This window comes from Crocodylus siamensis, chromosome 1 (genome assembly GCF_052110815.1).
Source record: "Crocodylus siamensis isolate JL-2025a chromosome 1, ASM5211081v1, whole genome shotgun sequence".
Classification (NCBI taxonomy): domain Eukaryota; kingdom Metazoa; phylum Chordata; order Crocodylia; family Crocodylidae; genus Crocodylus; species Crocodylus siamensis.
Window position 1 is genome coordinate 207,986,706 of NC_143395.1, and position 25,145 is coordinate 208,011,850.

The following is a 25,145-nucleotide window of genomic DNA, read 5'->3' on the forward strand; positions in this document are numbered from 1 at the left end:
CGCTGCGCCGCCGGGCTCGGCTCGCGGCTTGTGGATCGTTCCCCCGCGGGGGTGGAAGAAGCCGTCGGAAGGGCTCGGCTGTGCCCCGCTTGCGTGAGGGGAGCCCCTCGGCGGGTCCCGGCCGCACCGCGGGCCGAACCACGTTGCCGGCGGGGTCTTCTCCCGCGGAGGGTGGGGAGGCGACCCCGCACTTTCTGGCTTACGGCCGTGTGGAGCTGCCTGTCGTTTCTGCATCGGGTGCCTCCCTGGGAAGGCAGACTGCCTGCCTGCGCCAACAGTTGCCTGGAGAGCTGGCAGCAGCCCCACGAATGTAGCTGGAATCACCCTCTTTTGAGGGGCAGCATGTGGATGGACCAGAAAGGCCCCTGCTTTCTGGAGTTTTGCCCCTGCCCTGATGGCCCAAACTGGCCTCAGTATGTGCCAAGCTTTTGCATGGACTGCCCTTGTGCCATCAGGGTAGGGGCCAAGCTCCAGGAGCCCTGTGCCACCACCCTAGCTGGGCAGTGCCTCCAGCCCCAGCTGCCAAACCTGCCCCAAAGGTGCTGAGTGCAGCATGGGCCCCCTCCCACCTCAGTTTTGGCACTACAAGTTATGAGGCTACAGCTTGGATGAACCCAATATTCCACAGCAGTAAGGGTGGCCACGGCATGTGTGGAGTTCCACCTGCCTTGTGACTTCCCATGTGTCACCTGTGCCACCCTCCTTCTGTCCTCCCCCCCCCCCCGACTTACTTACAGGTAGTTGCAGGAGCTGCACCCACCACCTTGCCTGGTTGTATGTGTGTGGTGTGTGTATATGCATGCACGTGGCACCCCCTGCTTCTAGTGGCCTTCCCCCTAACCCCAAACACCCTTGCAGGTTGGAACTCTGGTTTCCTGTTTCAAAGGGGAAAATTTGCATTTTTCCATGGGGAAATAGAAAACACGGATTCTTGGTAATCTTACATTAATGCCTGTCAATAAAGCAGTGTCCAATATAATCAGTAGATTCCGTTCTCTAGGTCTTGTGGGAAAAGAGGCAGAGCAGCCTTGTCAGGAATAGGTGGGCATGCAGGAAGAACAATAAAATTGATCAGCAGCAGGTCACGTGTTAGATATGGCTGAAACTAGAACTTGGTTTCAGCTTGTATTCCCCAGGTTTTTTGGTTTTCAGTGGCTTGGCTCTGCTTGGATTCTATATCAGTTTTGAACTGAAAGGCAGAGTATTGCTTAGGCTTGAATATGTTACATTGTCGGGCAACTTTCTATGTCAGGCCAGAGCAGACTGGAGTCTCATGTTAGAATTGCATGTAGTACACAAAATGTGCCTGGGTGAAAACTGTCATTTTTCTTATCTGGGGCTTCAGTGGTTCTGAGTTTGGGGGTTCATTACAAAAGAACAGGGGAAACCCCCCCCCCAAAAAAATTCCTTGATGGCCCTTTAATAATAGACTTTTTCCTCAGTCCTGCTTTTACTTAAATCAATTGTGAAGTTTATGTCAAATTCCAGGGGATCAAAACAGGTCTGTGATAGTCTATACTTTTCTGTCTCTGCTTTTCTGACACTCCTAATTTTCCTTTTCTGCCAAGAGCAACTTCTGGCCAAAGTACTTTAGCACCTGGCAAAAAAACTTCTATGCATCATTAACACGGATCCAGGCTTTCTGTTCACCATGGGAAAACGTGGTGAATCCCAGATTTCTTCATTTTTAAGGAGAAAATCCCAGATTTTCATTTCTTCATTTTTAAAGAGAAAAGCATGGTGAAATGATGGGTTTTTCCCTTGCAAGCTGGCAGAGTTGCAGCCTGTAAGGGTCTGGGGGGAGGAGGAGAAAGGCTATTAGGAAGGGGGTACCATGTGCATGTGTGCATTCAGATATTCACATGGCTGCCAGGCAGCCTGGAGAGCAGCTCTCACAGGTAAGTTGTGGGGGGGTGGGAATTGCTCCCACAGGTAAGTCAGGGGGGAATTGAGGCCTCCGTAATGAGGGAGGGAGTTGGGTGGTTTGGGCTGCAGCCCAGCTCAGGCAGTATGTGGGGCTTGGGGCCCAGGGCCATGTGTGGCTGCAGGGCCTGGACAAGGAGTGGGACAGCTCTTCCAGGGGGCAGGGGAGGGGCTGGCTCCCCATTGGTGTCCACACTCCTGGTGGGAGTATAGGAGGGACATGACCCTCAGATTTGTGCGTGGGGCAGGGGTTGGCTGTGGGTTCAGGGCTCCCTACTCTGCTGAGACCCAGTGCAACACAGTGGGGCAGGGAAGTTCTGTGCCACTACCACAAGTCCTGTGCTGCCCTGGCAAAGTGCCTCCTGCCCGTCTAGTACCTGTGGCTTTTCCTGGTCTGGCCCTCTGTCTCTCCTCCCAGAAATGGAGTTGTATGTGGGAGTTCCACCTGTCCTGCCTTGCCTCTGTTTCTGGGAGATGCTGCCAATTGGACAAGGAAGGGTTGTAGCATAAGCCAGTTCTCCTACCCGGTTAGGGTTATTGGAGAATCCTAATGCTGGAGGAGTGTACGTGTGCTGCAGGCGTTCTTGGTCTGACTGTGGATCAGACACATGGGGCAATTTTACCTGGTAGCTGTAAAACCCAGTTTTGAATGGCTCCTTATGGAAATTTTCTACTAAGTGCATGTTAGTTAACATGTACTTGAAAGCATAGTGGTAATCTTGGGAGCTTTGTAGATCAGCTCTAGAGCCTGAACAACAAATGAATGAATGAGGCTCCTAGTGAATTGGGATGAGAGAAGGAACCAGTCACATGGTTCCATGAGTTTTTTTTATACCTTTCCAATCCAAAACAGACAGGGTATGTGGCTTGCAGCCCTTTCCTCCTGCCTCTAATTTTGGAAGAGCTTGCAGCTGCCTGATAGGGATTTTTCCCATTCTTTTGTGAGTGTCACACCCTTTGTAAACACTCACAAGACCTTTGTGTCAAAAGGCTAGATCCAGAAACTCCATTGCAGGGACCATGCAGGAATCAATAAGCTGAGGGGCCTCTTGTGGTGGCAGCTGTAGCTTCCTTGACATAGCCTGTTCAGAGAACTTGGGATTCTTTAACTATGTACTGCTACTGTTTGGAGAAATTCCCGTAGTTCTCTTTAGAAGGAACCTCTGTGAAATTTTGTGGTCCATTGCCCATACACTTTTGCTTTACTTAGTTGGTCTTAAACTTCACTTTCATTATTTTTTTAAATTTATATGGATTTTGAACCATGGGGAAAAACCATAAGTGAAGTTCTACTGTCTGTAGACATTGCTGATATTCAGATGCAAGGTGATGTAAAGTAGGGTTGTCCTCAGTATTGTCTCTTTTATATAGGGATATATTTCTTCTTTAAAGCCTATGCATCATTCAGGTAACATTTTCATGCTACTGTCTCTGAGCACGGAGCATAAAACAGAAAAACTCACCAACTAAAATGAGCTCAAATCAGCAGTCATGAAATTCATGATGTCTCAGAAAATTAAGTTCTGCTCCTCATTGCAGTTAAAGGGCTGCACCCAAAGATAAATTTTAAAGAAGTAAACAAGAAACAGGTTTCTGGGAGGCTGGATCTGTAGTCTATAAACATCAGGCTCTGCTCCTGATTGATTCTGATGTGTTTATGAGCCTTCAAGGAGATGAGGCACTCTTCAATGGTAGATGCTATACAAAAAGATAGTAAGGGACAGTCTTTGCCAAATGAAAAGTGTTGCAAACAAGAGCTGCTTCTCTGGTGACAGCTGGCCCAATGGGAACCTTAGTGAGGTGATGTAATAGGTGGAGGACATCAGGCACAGACCAGAGACTTAGCAAGGCAGTGTCTGAAGCCAGGAAGGGCACGTGAAGATTATCTCTGACCTGGAACTTACACAGAAGTAGTTTTTGAAGTAAATTCTACCAAGGTAGTATTTATTTTTCTTTTCCTCCCCTCAACCCTTTGTAAAGTTTAGGATGTGAGTTTGTATAAAGTCCTATATAAAGGTTCAGATCCGTTTGTCCAGGTCTGTACTATGTCATGTGTACACGACTATTACTTTGTTTCCATTGGGAGGAAAAAAAAAGATCTTTCTGAATTGTCACTAAATATTAGGGCTGCACGAAATTTCGCCGCCAGCTTTGTTTCAATGCTGTTTCGACTCATTTCAAGGTTGAAACAGCAAAATTGAAGTGAAACAGATATAGTCAAAACAAAACGAGGCAAGCTGAAATGTTTTGCCGTTTCGAGGCTGTTTCAACATTTTGCCCATAGGCTATAATGGGGAAGGTTGAAACAGCCTATAACTTTGTCATTTCTGGCCTGGTCTGGCTGAAACTTGCAGGAATGGTAGCCCCTTCTGGGGGCGTAAAGCTTGCCAAGCTGCAAGGAGATAGGTGTAGGGGGTTGGGGAAACTGTACCCCAAAGTCTTGAAAGGAAAACTCATGTCATGTGTATGTGTTAAGCCACAGCAGGGTCAAAACCGCAGGCATACTAGCCCCTGCTGAGGCCACAAAGTCTGCCAAGTTTCAAGGAGATGGGTGCAGGTCTTTGCAGAAAACTACCTCAAGCTGCGGACAACCAAAACTCGTGACGTGGGTGACACTGTGTATGTTAAGGTGCAGCAGGGTGAAAGCTACAGGCCTGCTAGCCCCTGCTGAGGCCACGAAGCCTGCCAGCTGTTGGTGAAGGGGTTCTGGGGCCCTGCACCTCTGGCTGCTGACAGGCAAAACTCATGACATGGGTGCTTCTGGGACTGTGTCTGTCTTGGGGCACAGGGAGGTGAAAACTGCAGGCCTGCTAGGCTCTGCTATGGCCACAAAGCCTGCCAGCTGTTAAGGAGATATGTGCAGGAGGGTTCTGGGGCCCTGCACCCCTAGCTGCTGACAGGCAAAACTTGTCACAAACTCCTGGAAGATTGTTTCAGGCTCAACATTAAGAAAAACTACTTCACAACTAGGGTGTCCAGTCTGTGACCATTACTTCTAGTTTTCCCCAAAGGTGCCCTGGTGAACAGTTGTTCACCGAGCCCTAGATGTACACTTCTGATGTAGCAGTAAGCTGCTATTAAGTCCCCTCTCAGCCTTCTCTTTTTCAGGCTGAAATGTCCAAAGTCCCTCGGCCTTTCCCCACATGGCTTGCCATGCAAGTCTCTGCTCATATGGTTAGCCCTTCTCTGGATTCTCTTTACCACATCCGTGTTAAAGTGCAGAGTCCAGAACTAGACACAGTACTCTAGCTGTGGTCTCACCAATGCCAAGTAGAGCAGGAGAATCACTTATTTGCAATGGTTTTGTTGGAGATGCATCAATTGATGCATGCCAGGGTATTGTTGGCCTTGCTGGCTACAGCATCGCACTGCTGGCTCTGTTTATACTGTGGTCAATGATTACTGCCAGGTCTGTAGTGGCAAGTGATGGGGGATCTTTAGTCCTGCTGCCTGATGAGAGGCAGCAGTTGCACAAGCACCCATGTCATGAATTTTGCCTGTCAGCAGCTAGGGGTGCAGGGCCCCAGAACCTCTGCACCTATCTCCTTGACAGCTGGCAGGCTTTGTGGCCTCTGCAGGGGCCAGCAGGCCTGCAGATTTCACCCTGCTGTACCTTAACACACACAGTGTCACCCATGTCACAAGTTTTGCTTGTCTACAGCTCGAGGTACAGTTTCCCTCAAAGCTCTGCACCTGTCTCCTTGAAATGTGGCAAGCTTTGTGGCCTCAGGAGGGGCTAGCATGCCTGCAGTTTTGACCCTGCTGTGGCTTAACACATACATGTGACACAAGTTTTGTTTTCAATATTTTGGGGTGCAGTTTCTGTGAACTCCCTGCACCTATCTCCTTGAAACGTGGCAGGCTTCATGCCCTCAGAACTTTCTGCAAGTTTCATCCAAATCAGGCCAGAAATGACAACGTTACAGGCTGTTTTGACCTTCCCCATTGTATCCTATGGGCAAAACGTTGAAACAGTTTCACTGTTTTAACCCTGTTTCGACAGAACAGAACAGCTGTTTCGAATCAAAACAAAATTCAAAATGGAATGCTGTTCTGCTGAAATGCTGGTCAAAACAAAATGCTGCCTTTTTGCACAGCCCTACAAAATGTCATCCTGGATTTCAAGCATATAGAAAAAAGCTCCCCAGATAAACAGAAGACTGCCAAATTGTCATGGAGTCTATTGATTGCAAGACAAATAGGGTAGCTGTACAGACAAACAAAGGTTTAGATCCATGACCTTTTGCATCTGGAGGTGTCAGTACGTGTGCTCAGCTTTCTGCCCTGAATCTTGGATCCTTATTGCCACGCACAGTATTCTCTGACTTTCATTAAAATGTTGGGGTTTTTTGGTGGGTTTTTTTTTTTTTTAATCAGTTTATTGAAACTGGTGCAACCACTCATGCCCTGGGCCACAGCTCTACCTGGCTGGCCACTGGCTACCCCTCTGCCAGCCTGCAAGTAGAAACCTGTGGCTTCCTCCTTTAAAGGGGAAAATCCACATTTTTTCCATAGCAAAGAGAGAACCTGGATCCCTGCTTATCAGTTAAGTGATTACCTGCTCGTTCATAGGTGCTCCCTCCCTCCCAGCACAGGGCTTCATGTGGGCTGTGTTGTCTGACTGGACCTACCTTATCCTTCCCTCCCCTCATTCTAAAGGGTCTTGGAGCCAGAAGTGGCTCCTATCAGCAGCTGTATTATCAGTTACTTGTTTATCTGATATTAATTTAATCTCCTTTAATTATATATATATTTTTAATGTTATTTACATCCCCAGTTTGGGCTTTAATAATGGGTCTAGATGGTTAAAAGCTCTTTAACATGAAATGGCTGAAGGAGTCAGGAATCCTGGGCTTCATTTCTGACTACTGATATGCTGTTTACCATCAGGTGAGTGAGTTCTTTTTAGGCCTCAGTTTAGGTATGGTATTTGCCTGTCTTTTGGATTTTCTTGGGCTTTGGTACAGTAGACCATCAGAAGAGGAGAGTGGAATCACGGATCTATTCTGCCCTATTACATGTTGTTTTTGATGGAAAATCCTGAGGTCTTTTTGTCCTACTAGCTCTACATACAATTCCCATTGATTACAGTGGGTGGAACCCTTTAATTTTCTTTGGGTTAAGCTTATTTTGCTTTTGCCCTTGCTGAAATGACCTGTCTGTCTCTCACTTGAACCTGAGCATTTGAATAACTGAGATTCTGAGTTGCTCTCCTGTCTTTGCCTCCTTGAGATTCCTTTTGACAGTGAGTTTGCATTTCAGGCCAGTATGCCTCCTAGGGGTTTGGTTAGAGTCAGAAAAATCACACCCTATTTTAGTGTTGCCTTGTTCTGGGACAGGGGTAGGCAATTATTTCTACTGGAGGGCCACTTACTACGTTTTGGTGAGCTGTTGAGAGCTCCACATACATTGTTAAAATGATCACTTCTAAAAAAAAAAAAAGAAAAGAAAAAAATTACAGAAATCATATATTAAAAAGTAAACATCAACTAACATATTTTAATTTTATTTTAAAATATTTTTGTCCTGACATGCTTTTTTGAGTAGTATATACAGAGTTGTTTGCATAATAGCTCAAAATAATTTTTTTCTCTTGTATATTGTGTAGGGGAGGGCTCTGGGGTGGGATGTGTTGGGCCAGAGAGGAGGGTGTGTGTTTGTAAGGGGGAGATTTGCCCACTTGCTAGGTCCTGGGAACTGGCTGGTGGGGTGGGGGGAACATCATGGGGGGCAGCTGTGGTCCAGATGCACTCAATTGGCAGGTGCCCCCCAGAGGCCAAATCTAATCTGTTGGCGGGCTGAATTTGACTTGCTGGGCTAGAAAAATATAGTCCAGGAAGTCTTCTGGAAGTGAATATTGTGGACAGATTTAGACTGTAGCTACCCATATACACTGTAAAAGAGGCTTCTGTACCTTATCAGTTTGCATGTTCAGATATTCTCAGATTATGAACTGGGTCCATTTGAAGCGCTATTTCTTGATTCCATTAAATCAAATTCTGAAGCCAGTTAACTGATTACATAAAAATGTACTGGACTTTTTTAATCCATTGCCCAGTTAGAAGTTAGCTTCTGGCAGTGCATCAAGTATTAATGCTAAACAATTTTTTTCAGTGGTATATTGAGCTAAGAAAGGTCAGAGGATGAAACAAGGAGTGAGGCATTCCTTGCTTGGGAGTTGATTCAGAGCATAGATGCACCCTCCAGTTCTAGGTCTTTCAGTTTTGTTTTATAGAAGTGGGTTATCTTGCTCATCTTGAATTACCTTTATCCTGTTTCGGCATGGAAGCTGAAAGAGAGACAGCAGAGCTAGCTGTTTGCATGGTAGGCAGCTAGTCCTTTCTGAAGTTCTCTAGTTTGAATTGTCTTTTCTTACCTAGTTTCTATGACTGTTCCTTGATATAGGTGGTAAAATTTGTAAGTTGGAGATACTGTTCTGCTAAATTTAGAATGCCAAATGCTTTAAATATGTCTGAGCCTGCTATCAGTTACATAGGCATCTGTTTCAGTCAGTCACATCCTTCTAGGGAGGGACTAGCACTATTTAAAGTTGAGTGAGGCTAAGATTCTTGTAACATTAAGAAACTTGGTATTTCCCCTACTTTAATGTGCAAGATGCACATTAATGCACTGGTGCTGAAAAAAATTGATATATTCTGTAACTCGGAATGTTTGTTTTCATGAGCTTCAGTCTTGGAAAAACTGATTCCTTTTGAATGGTAGGCTAATATAGTTTGTTCCCCTTGAATTGTATCAGAGATGAATACTCCTTAATGGTATAAGTGGGTGCAGGCCATGTCTAATTCATCTTTCTGAAAGATTGAGAGAGAACTCCAGTGGGACTTCTGTCACATCCAATGGGATTGAAGTTAACCCATTGATACAGTCTGTTAAATTCAAATCAGCACTTTGAGAACAGACATAGCTCTGTTGAAGACTGTACATAGCCTCACCTGAGGGAATGGGCCAAGAAAATCTTTATTGGTGCACCCCTAGTAATTACCTTGAGTAGGAGTTGGTAACCTATGACCTATGGGCCAGATCTGGCTCATGAAGAAATTTTTACCAAACCCTCCAAGTACATCAACAAATTATATTTATTTTCACATAGCTAGAGTGCATGATCAGAGATGCTTTATTTCAGAGCTATCCAATTGGCAGGTGGGCTGCGTTGGCCTATAAGTGGTTAATGTGCAACCTGCGGACTGCTGGGGCAGAACAGCATGGCAAGAGGGTTGGTGAGAAGAATGTGGACTCCACAGCAGTGTCAATGAGGAGCTAGGAAAGGGTGGGAGTGCCTGTGCATTTGAGTTAGAAGGCTCATGTAGCTGGGGGTGTCTTGTACTACTCAAGCATCAGCAGGGGAGCTTGTGTGGTAGTGAAGAGATTCCTGCCCATGTAGCGGTGGGTGTGGGGAGAAGGCAGGGGTTAATGCTCTCTTCATGCAGCAGAGATGCTGGGTTGCCCATGCAACATATGGCCCAGAGTCTGTGACCAGTATGGCATGGTAGTCCCTGGCCAGTCTGAAGCTAGGCAGCCATGCTTTAGTTCAAGCCCAGACTGAATATACATATAAGAACTGGGTGAAATCTGTGGCCCACATTGCACAGGAGGTTGCACTCCGAGCCCCATGAGCCTTAAAACTAAGAGTGAAATAACCCTATATATTAATGTCACAAACATTTTGAACTCTCCTGGTTTTTCTGAGTTCTGTGCAATAGAATAATTGCTTTCACTTTTTTACATTACCAAAAGAAGTGAAAGCTAAGAGCTAGCATTTTTTGAGGCGTGCCTTGAGCATTACTGCTTAGTAGTTGGTACTGGAACAGCATATATTGGATGTCTTAAAGTGTACGCCTGGGCTATAAATACTCAAAGGACAATGTTGGGAAGGGCTCTATTCCCATGCTTTTAAAATCTGTGAGTAGAGAGGTATAGTTAGCAGTGTTAATCTGAAGTCAAATGAAAGGCAGGGTAGATCTGTACCTTATAATCTACTTTGGTTAGTCTGTTATATAGCACAAGCTTTTCTTGGCTGAAGCCCACCCACTTAAATCAGATGCTGTGAAGGGCATGCACAACACTTTGTATAAAAGGAAAGGGGAACTTGAATACAAAAGGCGGGGTGAGGGGGGACGACTCTTTTGCCCCTATGCATTTATTGCTTGCTTGTTTGTGCTGGAGAGGCAAACAAACAAGCAAGAGTTTCAAAAGGTAATCCAGGTAATGGGATAACAATTGGTTGTCTCTGTTTAAACCAGACTTAATATGTAGGATCTACCTAAGTTGTGGTAAGATGATGGATTTTTCATGGCTCACTCAAGGTGCACAGAGCTGATTTTTGTGGTGGTCCCATTTCTTGTGCTGCTGATTGGTGGAGAGATGCCTTCCCTCCCTCTATGTCACTACTTTTTTCATCCTGCCTCTCTCTGATGATTGGCAAAGCATACCTTTACTCAGTCTACCTCACTAACACTTTTTTGGGTTGATTTTTCAGGAAATCGTGGTGAACACGGATACCATTGTTTTTTTGTAGGTCACTATTGATCCAATGCAGTCTGTGGGTGATTTCTTGTTGTGCAGTTTCCTGTTTAAATCAGTGGTTCAAAGTTTGCTGCCTAAGCCACACTGAGGTCAGTGATGTAGTATACAGGGAGGTGACAGTATTCTGCCACAGGCCTGCATATCTTTCTCTAGCTGGCATTATATTGGTATTCATTTATTTTGTCACACAGGGATTGCCTGTCTCTCTGGTATAGGCCACAGAGGGCTTTAAGCATGTGGTGGCATATATGACAGGGGAATTGCTAGTGAATTACGTTGGATGATACCAGTGTTATTTAGTCTAATGATGATATGGTCTGTATTGATGTTGTGGTACAGAAGTTATCTAGGTCAGTTACAAGGCCTGGTACCTTAGTAACAGTGGGAGTTAAGTAGCCTGCTTCTTGAGAGATGTCACTTGAGGCTGGGAGGCTGACATTAAACCAGGACAGGTTTATTCCTCATGACTACTTTGAGATGGTCATCCTTCTCTGGGAGGGGTTGGAGGTCACCAATGATGCTCAAGCCAGGCGGCTGTAGGTATAGGCAAAAACCAGAGGGACTCTGTTGTCCTTGTCTCAGGGTTGGTATTGTGGCAGGTTAGAGCAAAGTCTGAATCTGGCTTTGATCTGAGTGGCTACAGTTTTGGTTTCCAATACAATGTGGTGGCAATGTGACCATTGCACACCAATATGGTAGTGTCTAAGAAGCAGATTTTTTGCATGGAATATTTTAGAATTAGTAACTTCCACCCCTCCATTAAACTAAAGTTCTGGTGAAAATTTCTCTAGAGATTTCTTCCCATAGATTCATAGGTGTTACAGTCAGAAGGGACCTCAGTAGGTCATTGAGTCCAACCCCTTGCCCTGGGCAGGAAAGAGCCCTGGGGTCAGACAACCCCAGGTAGGTGCTTGTCTAGCCTTCTCTTAAAGACCCTCCAAAGTAGGGGAGAGCACTACCTCCCTTGGAAGCCCATTCCAGATTCTGGCAGCCCTTACTGTCAAGAAGTTCTTTCTCATGTCTAACCTAAATCTGCTCTCCATCAATTTGTGGCCATTGTACCTAACTACTTCCGGGGGTGCCCTGCTAAACAGAGCATCTCCTATTCCCCGCTGCCCTCCCCTGATGAATTTATAGGCAGCCACAAGATCACCTCTCAGTCTTCTCTTGTGAAGGTTGAAGAGATCTAGATCCCTCAGTCCCCTCATAGGGCCTTGCCTGCAGTCCTCTGACCACATGAGTGGCCCTTCTCTGAATCCTCTTGAGATTCTCCACATCCCTCTTGAAGTGCGGCACCCAAAACTGGATGCAGTACTTCAACTGCAGTTTGACCAGTGCCACATAGAGAGGAAGCATCACCTCCCTGGACCTGTTCATCATGCATCTAAGGCATGATAAAGTGCAGTTAGCCTTGCTGATCACTTCACATTGACAACCCATGTTCATCTTGGAGTCCGTTCACTATGGGTCAGGTGGGTGGCAAATCATCTACATCACAGCCTCTCAGTTTACTTACAAGAATGGAATGTGATACCATATCAAAGGCCTTCTTAAAGTCCAGGTAGATGACATCCACCTCGACTCCTTCATCTAAGCATTTTGTGACCTGGTCATAAAAAAGAAACAAGGTTAGTCAGGTAGGATATACCTGCAATGAACCCATGCTGATTTCTTTTCAGTATTATTTCCCCTGCTGGACTCCCACAAATGTGATCCTTAAAGATTTTTCTATAATTTTCCCAAGGATATAGCTGAGACTAACTGGCCTATAGGTTCCTGGTTTGTCCCTCCTTCCTTCTTCCAGTCCTCTGGGACCTGACCAGAGCACCATAAGTGCTTGAACAGCCATGCCAGTGGCTCTGCTATGACACAGGCCAATTCCTTCAGCACCCTTGGATGAAGTTCATCTGGTCCCACTGATTTGAACACATCCATCCTCTCCACATGCCCCTTCACTAAGTCTCCACTGTGTCCATACAATAAAGATGACATTGATGTAGCTTAGGTAAATTGCAGAGGAAATGGACTTCAAGGTCTGTTATAAATATGTTGGCATACCAGGGAGGCATACATGTGCCCAATAGTAGTGGTATTTATTTATAAATATAGGGAAACCCTAAACCTGAAATAGTTTAGTTTAGTGTCAGGACAAAGCAGGAGAATGTAATGGAAATGGAAGCAACTTTCTTATTAGGGATAATGTTCCTTGTGGCTTGTTATCTGTCTTCATTTGGGATGTTGGCATACAGAGGTGCAGCATTCATGGTAGCCAGTATGGTATTAGCTGGAAGCTAGTTTCTTTAAGATATCTGTGGTGTCTTTCAAAAAGTTGGCAACTTCAGTGGTATATGGGAATAGGACAGAGACAACACAGCTAGAAACTCCTTCTGTGATGGTGCCAGTGCCAGAGGAAGTGGGGCATCTTGGGTTGCCAGGTTTGTGGATCTTGGGTAATAAGCAGGGATCCTGGTTTTCCCTAATTAAAAAAAAAAAAAAATTGCAAATTCTACGATTTAAAATCCCCAAAATCCATAATTAAAAGCCTCCCACAGCTCCCTGACTCTGCTGGTGCCCCTTGCCACTCACCCACAGCCTATGCCCCCTGCTAGAGGGGGTCCCCAGCTGCCAGGGCTACAGAGTGAGAGACCCAGGTCTGCAGCCCCCTGCCCCTGACAGAAAGCAGTGGCTGCTGTAGGAGAAGAAGCACAGAGCTGGCTTCCTTCCTGCTGCAGGCAGGGGCGAAGCGGTCTCCCAGCTGCAGTGCACACTCCTGAGGGGCAAAGGGAACCCGTGCCCCCCTCCTCCCTCTCCCCCGCAAGATCTGGGGGGGGGGGGTGGCAGGGGCACACTGAGCTCGTGCACCTTGCCCTGCTGCCCTCCCCCATGGCATCTGCAGCACACTGTGCGCAACCTGACGTGGCAGGGCATCACAGGGCTGCTCAGGAAAGCTTTTTGCCCTGTGAGCTCTAGACAGCCATGGCAAAACTTCCTGTGTGCGCAGGGGTAGCAGTGAGGGGCAAAATCCTGCACTGCTACCCGTGTGCAGGGGAAGTGTCACTGTGGCAGCGCAGAGCTTGCGGAGGCAAGCAGCTTTCCTGCACAGCCCCACTGTCTTGCTGTGCCTGGTCACACATGCTGTACTGCAGAGGTTCCAGGGCAGCAGGGCAGGGAACATGAGTGTGCACCCACCCTGCCCTTACCCTTCCCACAGATCGGGGCGGGGGGGTGAGTCCCCCCTGCCCATCAGGAGTACACATTGCAGCAGGAAGCTGGCCCTACCGTCCGCCCCCAAACAAACCACCCATGGCCTTGTTCTGCTCCTTGACGGGGCTCTGCACGTTGTGGCCCCAGGACCCACACTGCCCAGGAGGGCAGTAGTTCCAGCCCTGTCCAACTCCCTCCCTAGGGAGGCCTCAATCCCCCCCCCCCCCACTTACCTGCAGGAGCTGCTGTCCAGGCTACCTGGAGCCATGTGCATACACGTAGCACCCCCTGCCTACCATCTTCCTCCTGCTCCCTTCCAGCCCCCTGCAGGCTGAACTCTGCCAGCCTTCAGAGAGCGCGCTGAAAAAATTACAAAACCCGTGGGTTTCTCTGCTAAAACAAGAAATCCGCAGTTTACTCTGTTTGTCCATAGGAAATGGAAAACCCAGATCCCTGGCTTGGGAATATTCCCTCTATATAAAAGCCTTTGTCTGTCTGTCTGTAATGCTTTATTGCACTCTGATTGGTTGTCTGGCAGCCAATCGGAGTGTGAATAAAGCGTGATGGACAGCAGGCAGTGGTAGCACAGTGGAACGCTGCTAAGACAAAGGGGACAGGATGGGGCTGGTGGCGGGGGGGCACTCTGCTCCTTGGAGGTGGCAGTGGATGGAGTGGGCTGGGACCCCAAGTGGAGGAGGCGAGGAGCGGCCCTGGGCTGGATGCAACTGGGGGAGGGGGAAGGGGGGAGTGGATTGGGGCCCAACAGGGGGAGGGAGGGGGAGAGCAGAGGAACAGGCCCAATGTGGTTGCAGAGGGGTGGGGGGAGGAAGGAATGAGACCCAACATGGGGCGGGGGAGGGGGGTCATCATTCTTAACAGGCAATTTGCTAGTAAATACATATTTTGTGAAAGTCTGACCTTGTGACTTGTTCATAATCATAGAATAAGAGGGTGCTTGTACACATGATGAAATTGCCCCCTTTAGTAGTTTAATTGCCCTTTTTAACAATTTAATTGTGTAACAGCATACACGTTCAGCAGCATGTTACAGTTAAATTTCGTAACAATGTTGCAAAAGATTGCGGTTTGTTTCTTGGAGGCTCGCAAAGAATCTCAGACACACAGTCATTTAGCAGCACAAAAGGTGTATTTGCTAATAGGGTCAGAGCAGAGTCAAAAACTCAGATTACTCCGAACCCCCAAGGAATTTTTGCAGGCTGTATTTATCCTTTTCCTCCTGGGCACGTGTGCAGAAACAGGAACTCTTACAGCTCATTTCTGTTTCATACAAACATATATGTGGTTACATCACTACATCCATCGCATGTATATTATAATTAGCTACTTAAGTATGCAGGGCGGAGAAGTAAATATACATCAGCTAATTGCGCATGCTCAGAAAGTTCTTTAGGTCACCAAGAGTTTAAACCCTCCCCTTTCAAGGACACAGTCAGTTGAATTCCAGCTTCTGTAATCTGCATGAGAGAGGCTGGGGGAGAGTCTGCGATTTAAGAATAACTGTGGCAAGGCCGGCCAAGAAAAAAAGTCCTTAGCAGTGTTTCTTTCTTATCAAGTGCGAGATTCAAACTGTGCATTTCTAACAACAGTGTACATGTTTGTTAGTGTATTTCAATTTAAATGACTTTTTTACGTAGCCAACTAAGACACATCCCATGTATTTGTTTGCTATGTAACATTACAGCAGTATTCCTTGTGTACAGGGTCTCTGTCCAGAGAAGGCAGTGGGAATTGTGCACAGAGTACTACTAGAAGCCCAGGCATGCTTGGGGAAACTTGGGCTTGGAGAGCTTCCAGTGCCCTGTGCACCGTCCCCATTGCCTTCTGTGGCTGCCAGCATACCCAATTGCCCTCCTACCTTCTGGTGGTAGATAGTCCACTCCTGGGTAGTCCCAGGCATTGGAATGTGGTAGGGACAGTGCATTGGGAGCTAGAAGCCCACCAGGCTGGAGCTTCCCTGAACATGCCTGGGGTTCCAGCACCCTATGCACCATTTGATCAGTGGGTGCTGCCTGCGAGCTGGGGCTGCACTCATACAGCTAGCACCCCACTTGGGGGGCACTGCTGCCACAAAGGAAGCACTGCCCCCCCAACCCAGCAGCTCAAGGGCTGCACAACCTGGTAGCAGCTTGCACAGGCAGGCTTTGTGTGTGTGGGGAGGGGGGGAAGGACAGCAAGGGTCCTGATTTTTTTTTTTTTTTTTTTTTTTCCCCCTAGAACCTGCCTGTCTTCTGTGGCTGGGGAGCAAGCTGCTGGCGAGTTGCACAGCCCCCCCCCCCCCCCCCCCCCGAGTTGTGGGAGATCCTGGTGCATCCTTCCGCAGTGGTGGTACCCCCTGGGGAGTACACACCCACTGGCACCTTGCTCTTCGAGGGGGGCACTATCACTGCAGAGGGAAGCACTGGGGCCCGCTGATACCTTGCCACCCCGCCACCCCCCCCCCCCCCCCGGGCCGCAGGAGTAGTGGGTAGGTTCTAGGAACAAAAGAGGATCTGGCTTCTCACCACTTTTTTTTCCTTCAGCAGAGCCTGCCTGCTCTGTGTTGGGGGCCCCAGTGCTTCATACTAGCTCTGACTTGCCTGCATATCAGCTTGAAATGCCTCAGGATCTGTAATAACAACACTTATTCTGTCTGTCCGGAGCACACAGGTTACTTCAGTAAGAATTGTGATTGGTTGCCAAGAACACCAATCGGAGTGCTCCAGACAGACTGAATAGGACTATTGTTATAGATTGTTTGACCTGCGCTCCCAGGAAGTTGAAGCAGAAATATATATGTACTGTTTTTCCATGAAAACAGTGGCACTCCCCTTATCCTGTTGTATGAAAATAGCCCTGGATACTCCATCACTGGTCTGAATGTGGGTGTTCTTAGGAACAAACTTTTAAAAATTCATTTGACCAGGAAATTGCACAAGTAATTGACTAAATCGTGTTAAGCGTGATTCAGTGTGGACTATGGATTCTTAGCTTGTTTGTCTATCTTTTTCTCCGTCCTGTCTTTAGTATTCAGCTTTCTCTCTCCTCCTTGTGTGCTGCTTTGTGCATGTCCTTTAACAGCATGTGTGTGTAATGTATATGATTGAATCTATGGTACTTGTGTGATGTTATCCCTGCTTTATGGTCAGAAATGTGGACTACATATGCTTGGCATATCAAGATACTGAACAGCTTCTACATGAGATGTCTGTATAAAATCCTGATAATAAAGTGGGAATAAAAAAATATCATACACACAGGTACTGGAGCACACAAGAGTGATGCACTTAGAAATCACTATCACTAAGAAAAGGTTGCAATAGATCAGCCATATCTGGGGAGGAATGGGAAAAGACCATATCCCCAAGAATATTATGTATGGTGAGATTTGAGAGAGCTCTAGAAAGCAGGCTTGCCCTCTATGGTGGTACCTTGATATCTTCAAAATTATATCAACGCCCCCTGCTGTGGGGCTGGGGCATAGGACACAGCAGCCGCAGCTTGTCCGGGGGTGGGGTGGGGGGCCACTCCTGCCTCTGCACACCTCGGATGGGCATGGGGGGTGCCCCCCAAATCTAGGCAGGGTGGGCTGCAGCTGCGGGCTGGGTCTGGGGTTGCGCTGGGGTCTTCCTAGCGGGCACTGGGCTGGGTGGCGGCAGCGCTAAGAGAGGGACTATGGGGGGAGTGGGGTGTGGCCTGCGGCCATCCCAAAATTCTCTGTAGCCCCCCTCTTGGTGCTGTTGCTGCCCGAGCCTGGCACAGTCCCAGCCTGCAGCTGCAGCCAGCCTTGCCCCACCCCGTCCAGATCCTGGGGCACCCGCCGTCCAAAACACAGCTGTCCCGCCCACACCCCTTCCCTCCTCTTCCACCATAATGGACTTACCAGCTGGATACATCTGCATTGGAAATCTGATTGGTATCAGCCGATAGCCAATTTTTAAGGAGGCATATCAGTATCGGCCCGCAAAATCTCTAGCAGTGCACCCCATAAGTTTGGATTCCAACTAGGACTACGTATGGATCTGTGAATCTTGTAATAAGCTGTGTCGCTCTCAAATTGGGCTAGTCAGCCACAAGTAGATTAATTGGGCATCTGATTAAACCTCTTAACTCTGGCACCATGATCTAGGGTACTGGTTCTTAACCTGTGGCCCAGTCAGTACACTGCTGTAGCCCATGTAACATCCTGTTAAGAAAAAAAAAGTAAAGCAAAGATTGCCTCCTGTGATTTGTTAAAGTCAGGGAGAAAAATGTGGGAAATGGGAGTTTCCCCTTGCAGGTTAGCAGAGTTCCAGCCTGCAAGGGACTGCTTGGGACTGGGGGGAATGGAAAGAGGGCGATTGGAGGCAGAGGGTTCCATGTGCACGTGCACACATGCATGTGGCAGCCAGGCAGCTTGAGGAGCAGCTCCCTCTAGGTAAGTTTATAATGAGGTGGGAGGGAGGAGATTACTGCCTTTCTCCTTCACCATGGGGGCTTCAGAGTAGGGCATTGCTGGGGCCTTGGATGGGAATGTGCAGCCACGGGTGTGGGGGGGCAGCTCCCTGATGTTTCACGCATTCCTGGGAGGGAGGCATGATGGGGTATGCCCCCCCCGACTTGTGTATGGGAAAGGGGCAGATGCGAGCTGCTTGCTGTGGGCTTGGGGCTCCCCGCCCTGCTGCCCTCCCTGTGGAGACATCCGCAGGGAGGCCAGGTGCTGCTACCAGCAGGCCCACACCAGCTGCACTGCCATGGTAAGGCACCCCCTTCCCACCTTGCAGCAGTGGAGGGCTGTAACAGGATGGCATCCTAGGGGTCACCGTGATCTCCTCCAAGGCTCCCTGGCTGTGCCAAGCTGCCTAAAGGGCACTCTCAATTCTCACCTGCCACATCTTTAATGGTAAATGTATAACAGGGAGGCTGCCTTTCAGTCCTCTTGCTGTACGCTGGCCCCAACTCCTAAATCCCTTGTGAGCCCCATTCTGTATTGGGCGTTTCGGGCACCCTAGCCTTATGGGCTATGCGTGGCTCCAACCACCCCTTTACCACGCTCCAAGCCTCGCTGATGGAACTGATGTTCTTCATTCTTGCACCGTCTCGCTGGCGCTCGGGCTCCCCGCAGCCCTGTTTCTCTCTGTGCCCTTTCTGGCACTCGGGCTTCTCTCACCGCTGCCCCCCTGGGGCTTCTCTCGCCACCCTGCTTTGTGGGGCTTGGGGTTGGCACACCCCCAGTGCTGCACCCTCTCTGGGGCTTGGGTCCCCACACTGCCGTGGACCCCCTATGAGGCCTCCTCCTTCCCCTAATAGCCTCTCCCAAGCCACCAGTTAAAACAGCAAACAAAATACAAGCCCCTGGGCTATAACTTAAATTCAGGCGACCCCAAGGGTGTTCCATGTCTCACCAGTATCAGGGGCGGTTCATGCAGTCAGGCCTCTCTCCTTTGCTTCTTCCGTCTTGGCCTCTCTCCCAGGCAGCACTCCTTCCCCCTTGGCTGCCAGCAGGGAACTACCCACCTGGCCTCAGCCCTGGGATTTAAAGGTGAGCCAGGCCCTGCCCCTTCCGGTCAGCTGACTGCTGGCAGATGTGGGTCCCTAGCTCACTCCAGTTGCCCTAGCAACCTGCACCTGGGTAGTTATCTCTGCTCTATGAGTAGCAGGCACCTAAGTGCCCTACTACAGGGACACAACTCTGCACCCCCACTGCTGCTGGGTGGGTAAGGGTCACCTTGCCATGGGTCCTGCCTGCCTGCCGGGCCACGAAGGGCAAGATCTTTCATGGTTTTCAGGAAAAGATTGTCTATTAATAAATTACTTACCTTTGCATATTTGTTTTGATTCCTCTTGGGAATGGTCCAAACTCAGGGCTATCTTGTTAGTCCTTCATGGTTGAGTAGCCTCTGCTTTCAAGTAAACAGGTGGGAAAATCAAATGGGAGTTGGAGGGTGGGGGTGGGGAAGGAAGGGGAGAAGAGACTTGAGTCTGGAACAAAGTTAGCAAATGAAAAGTAGAAATTAGGTGGGAGAAGGGTTTGCCAGCTGGGGCAGTTTAGTTACCAGGACTGCTGTTTTCCTGTCACAGTTATCATTTCTCTCGTCAAAAGTCTCTTACAACCATGCACAAATAATATTGTGGATTATCTGCCTTTTAGGGTGGGAAGGAATTTTTTTTTGGATGACATCTTTATTGGGCAACTATATAGTTGGGGGAGATTTTAAAAAAGCTTTTGGTCACAAGGTATACTTGCTCAGTGTTTAGGGTAGACATTTTATGGGCTTATGGTATTGGTTGGGATCTTGCCATTAAAGCAGTTGCCAGTCAAAGACAGAATAGGAGCTGTGTACTTGCAAGTCACGTCAGTGATTTAGATAGCTCTTGAACTGGTTATTTGACTTGTTTGACTCATCTCTAGGTAGAAATAAAACAAACATTTTAAGATTTTTGCTATTCGTAAAAATGCTTGCGTCTTTATAGAGGCATTAAGCATGTTTTGGTTTGTTCCAGTAGCCGGATTGAGCTGGGAGACGTGACGCCACATAACATTAAGCAGCTGAAGAGGTTAAACCAGGTCATTTTTCCTGTCAGCTACAATGACAAGTTCTACAAGGATGTGCTGGAGGTTGGCGAACTAGCCAAATTAGGTACGATAGTTTTGTCAGTGGTTTTCATCTGGGTGGTAGAACAGTTTGTTTGCTCTTCTTGTTGATTTTAATACTAGATTCTTCTGCTTCATTATGATAAGTGAGGAAAATTATATCTAGCTTGGCATGGCCTACAGAAGCCGGAGCCCCTATCCGGAATGCTGTAATTTAAACAAGGTCTCCCTTTACTTGAAACAAGTGTGTGTTTTCATTACCACAGGAAACTCATGGAGTTGTACTTTGGGATCTTGCTACCTTACATTGTTTATTGTCTAGATAGCTAATAAACTTACGCCTCTGTGCAAGGACATGGTTCAGGCCTCACCCAGAAGGCGTCAGCTGAGTTGCCATGGTTACTCAGTTACTTTCAGAGGGGTGCAGTTGGATGGGTGGAATTAATTGAATATGTGACTTCAGCCTTTTAATTGCTTCATTTTATTTTAAGTAAGAATGTACCCATTCATATACAGGTGAGCTTCTGAAAAGGAGGGGAAATTGCCAGTGGGAAAAGAAAAGGGAAGAAAGACTGAAATGAGAGAGGACACTGATATGGATTGATATTTCTAATTGACCAAGACTTGCTGTCTCCCTCCCTGGCAGCATACTTCAATGATATTGCAGTGGGTGCAGTGTGCTGTAGAGTGGATCACTCTCAAAACCAGAAGAGACTGTACATCATGACACTTGGATGCCTGGCACCCTACCGAAGGCTAGGGATAGGTAAGACCATCTTCATTTTCCTGAGTCATGAAAGAAACTCAAGTCCTGCATAGTCTTCTTGAATACCCTCCAAAAGCTTTCTGCTCCTTTTAATCAGCAAGGTATAATGTTTTGTCTGTAACTTGGGCACTTAAGGAGGGTGCTTGGGTAATTTGTGGCACACCTACCAAAAAAAGGTTGGACCCTACTCATTTACACCATATATTATCAGTCTCAGATGTATGTATGTCCCATACAATGTAGTTCTGATTTTAATTAAACATATTATTTGGACAAGATGAAACCAAAAATGTTTTGTGTTTAAATGATTTATGGGCTTCTTAGGTAGTGGTAATGATAACGACAGTGCATGTTATATCATTCTAACTCTGTTCTTTCTTCATTCTAAGAAAAAGGTTTGCTTTTAAAACAGGTTCCCTAATCAAGTGATTCTTCCATCTCATGATTCAGTTTTCTGAGTTTTATATTGCATTAAAATATTCTTATAAAGAACAATGAAGAGTGCAGGCATCCCTAAAGAAGGGGAAATGATCTCACAAATACCCTTCTAAGTCTGTCTCTTTTCTCCTAGACCAGAGGTGGGCAAAATACAGTCTGTGGGCCGGATTCAGCCTGCGGTGCCCCTAAAAAATTTTAGAAAATTAAAATTTATCTGTCCTTGGTTCTTGTCATAGATGACAGGTACCAAGAGCAGTAGGACCCAGGAGAAGCCATGGAGGGCTCCTTCAACAGCAGGGCCTGCCCCCCAGCTGGAAGCCCCAGGAGGGGCTTCTGGCCTGGGACTGTGTCACTGCACCGTGCCGGAACCTCAGGTGAGGGGAGAGGAGCACAGGGGGAAAGCAGCTCCTCACCTGCCCAGTGCTCCCTGCTGTAGCTGTTCACAGCCCGTACAGGGCTGTCCTGAGCAGGCATGGGCAGCCCTACACGGACTGCGAGCGGCTACAGCATGGAGCGGGTGCGGTGCTGCTCCCCACCCCCCCTTGCGCTCAGCACCAACTTGTAACCCGCCCCCTTGTCTGCCTGGGCCCCACACCAGCTCCAGGCTCACCCATCAGGGCTGCACACGGCAGCAGCTGTTGCTGTTGCTACCCACCCAAAGCTCATGCTGCGGTGAGGCTGCCAGTGCTGCCTCTGGGCTGCCCAGTGCACGAGCTCCGGGTGTGCAGCAGCAGCAGCAAACGCTGCCCAGCACTGCAAGCAGGGGGGCCGCAGCCGCTGCTGACAGGCAAGCCCGGAGCCAGTGTGGGGCCCAGGCTGGCAAGGGGGCAGGTTACAAACTGGTGCTGGGGGGGGAAGGAAGGGCCCCTCGCCTGTCCTGCGCCGCAGCCGCTCGCAACCTGCATGGGGCTGCCTGTGCCTGCTCAGAACACCCCCATGCGGGCTGTGAGCTGCTGTAGCAGGGAGTGCTGGCCATGGGGCTGGTGAGGGGCTGTTTTTCCTTGTGCTCCCTACCAGCTCATTACCTGCCAGTGAGCAGGGGGTCAGGGCTGCACGCTGTCTCCCCGCCTGTACCACAGGGCTGGGGGGGCCCTGGGAGTGAGTGGATGCAGGAGCAGGGCCTGCATCTGTCCCAGGGCCAGCGGCAGGGGTAGTGTCCCAGCTGGCAGGGGCTCTATGGAGCTTAGCCAGCTCCCTCCTCTCCCTGCTGGTGCAACCCAGCCTGGCTCCACAGACCCCTTGCCAGCCTGTGCCCTGTTTTGTGCCCCACCGGTGCTGGCCCTGGGACATTGGTCCCAAGATGGTGACCAAGGGTCGGGGCACCTGTCAAGGGGTAGGGCTACCCATGTGACCCTCGACAGCTTGCCACAACTTGGTAAGCAGCCCTCCGCCTGAAATAATTGTCCACCCCTGTCTTAGACTCTCTGCCTCTGTTTACCTAGGGGTTGTTGCCTTCATGAGCTGTTGGGGGTCTGTTCATAAATATGTAGGGTGGCTTGGCATCTTTTGGTAAAAAGGGCTGCAAAAAAAGCAAGCTTTGGTACGGTAGCCTTTTTGCTTCTTTTTCCTGGCCTTTTGATGTGAAGACATAGCTGCTTGAATATAACCACACTTAGCATGTGATGTTGCCACTTGCTTTGTTACTTCAGAGTACAGTAGCAATTCCTTCAGCACCTGCTCTATGAGCTCACTGAAAGCTACATATCTTCACATAAGGCACTCAGCATTTAATAAGTCCAGTGCAAACATAAGTAACGTAATTGCACCTTTCTCGTTTGATTAAGCATCTCTTTACTTCCTTGCAGGAACTAAAATGTTGAATCACGTCTTAAACATCTGTGAAAAGGATGGCACTTTTGACAACATCTATCTGTGAGTAAATGATAGTAAATGTTAGCATATGTTCTTGTGGGCATGGGGAAAACTCTGTGGGCTTATAGAAAAGTGAAGTAAGTGAGTGCAACAGCATTTCACCTTGGATTACACTGGCCTTGTGGGTCAAACAAAAGCCCCCTTTGTACAAGTGGTGCCAAGCCAGCCAGCCAGCACTTGGTTTCTAGGTACTTTTGAGAATTGGGCAGCTTCCCCAAAACTAACGCTAAATTTTAGAGAGCTGTGGCTGTATGCCAGAGCTGGCCAAAATTTGTAATCCTTCCAATTGCAGACCAAAATTTTACAGAGGTGAAAGCTGAAAGACACCACACTTCTGAGATGTGCAGGACTCATTCTCAGTGATCATTATACAGCACTCTAGCTTGAATGATAACTTGTCATTAGAGGACTTCTTTTGGGAACCACAGTTTGTTTGACTACCCCTGCTATATGTTAATGGTCAAACAGCAAGATAACTTCTTGTTGGATTTTGCTTTTTGATGCTTAAATGCTTCTCAGTAACAAGAACTTAAGAGAGATGTTTACTGCTCAGCAGTCTCTCGCCTTTTTAGAATAGTAGTTGCAGTGTTTCTTATGTTAAACGCACTGCCACTAGAAGTAATGGTATTTAATGGCACCCAGTCTATATTTGTATGCTAAAGAACTAGATCACTAGAAAATGTGCCTTCAATCCTCTGCCTCAAAGGGGATGACTAGAATTTTAAACCTCGACCAGGACTACTGTTGACCCTTGTGTAGGAAGTGTTTGAACGAACATCTCTTGATAGAGTGGTCAGGCCCTCACTGGCAAGGAGATGGAGCAGAGTTCCTATGCTGGGGTGATTCACAGAACCTTACTGGCCTGACCCTACTTTATGACTGGATTAAAAGAACTTGGGTGCTTGATTATACTGCTCTTTAAAATGTGTTCTTGTTCTCCCCTAGCTGAACTGCTAGGTCCCTTTTTGAACACTTGTTAATTGATGGAGGTTTTTCTTTAATCTCTTCAGATAAAGAAGCTACAGAAGTGAGCATGCTGGAAAATTTCTTAATTTATTGTGTATGTTTACTGTTGTTACAGGAGTCTTCATTGCATAATCATCCTCTTCAAAATGCAGTTCTGTAGTGTTAGACCTGTTTTCTAATTATGACTTAATTGGTCAGTAGTATGAAATACCCTCCCAGATATTGGGCCTCACTGGATCACAGCTGGACTGTGTTCCATTAATTCAACAGCTATTTTGGTTCCACATCCTTTACTTTAACACTTGACATTCACTTTCACACCATGTCTGTTGGGCCCTGGGAATATACAGTTAACAGATGCTGCTGTGCCTGTAGGAGTTCAAACAGGTCTTTTTATGTGTAAGACCTGTTAGAGCAATTAAGTGCCTGAGTCATTTAGGATATAAAGCTTAAAGACTATTTGGGGGAACTCCAGTCTCTTAGTATATTATCAAGTTTTGTCAAACTCTGAAGAAGCAAGACGAGGCAAGAGCCCTATACAGTCTATCTGTGCTGCCCAAACTTTTTTGATGGGTGGGATGTTCTCACACCACCTTCACACCCGTTGTGGGAGATAAATTGGGTTAGGATTGTCATCAAATGAGTCCAAGTTCCTGTAGTGCTTGGAGTTCCTAATGAGTATAACTGTAAGAAGTTAACACATTTCAACAGTCTACAATGAAGCAAGTTAGTATTGTTGTTTTACAATATACCTGTAGTTCTCACTTCAAAAAAGTAATTTTTTAAATTAGCACTTCATTTTCTTGGAAGACTTTATTCTGTTTAGCTATCGAGCTCCTTTGTGGAAAATGTCATCTGTAT

The 25,145-nt window shown here is 47.6% G+C and overlaps 1 protein-coding gene across 4 annotated transcripts in view; it reads left to right on the plus strand.

Moving 5' to 3' along the window:
- Window positions 1-25,145, plus strand: part of NAA50 (N-alpha-acetyltransferase 50, NatE catalytic subunit) — a 29,517-nt gene that overhangs the window by 318 nt on the left and 4,054 nt on the right. For 3 of the 4 annotated variants that reach the window (XM_090053873.1, XM_090053888.1, XM_090053867.1), the window contains exons 3-5: window positions 20,152-20,288; window positions 20,889-21,008; window positions 23,252-23,318. In XM_090053873.1, the coding sequence (XP_089909999.1) occupies window positions 20,152-20,288; window positions 20,889-21,008; window positions 23,252-23,318 (324 nt within the window). The remainder of the gene's footprint in view (window positions 1-20,151; window positions 20,289-20,888; window positions 21,009-23,251; window positions 23,319-25,145) is intronic. The other variant, XM_090053881.1, reaches the window with a different exon arrangement.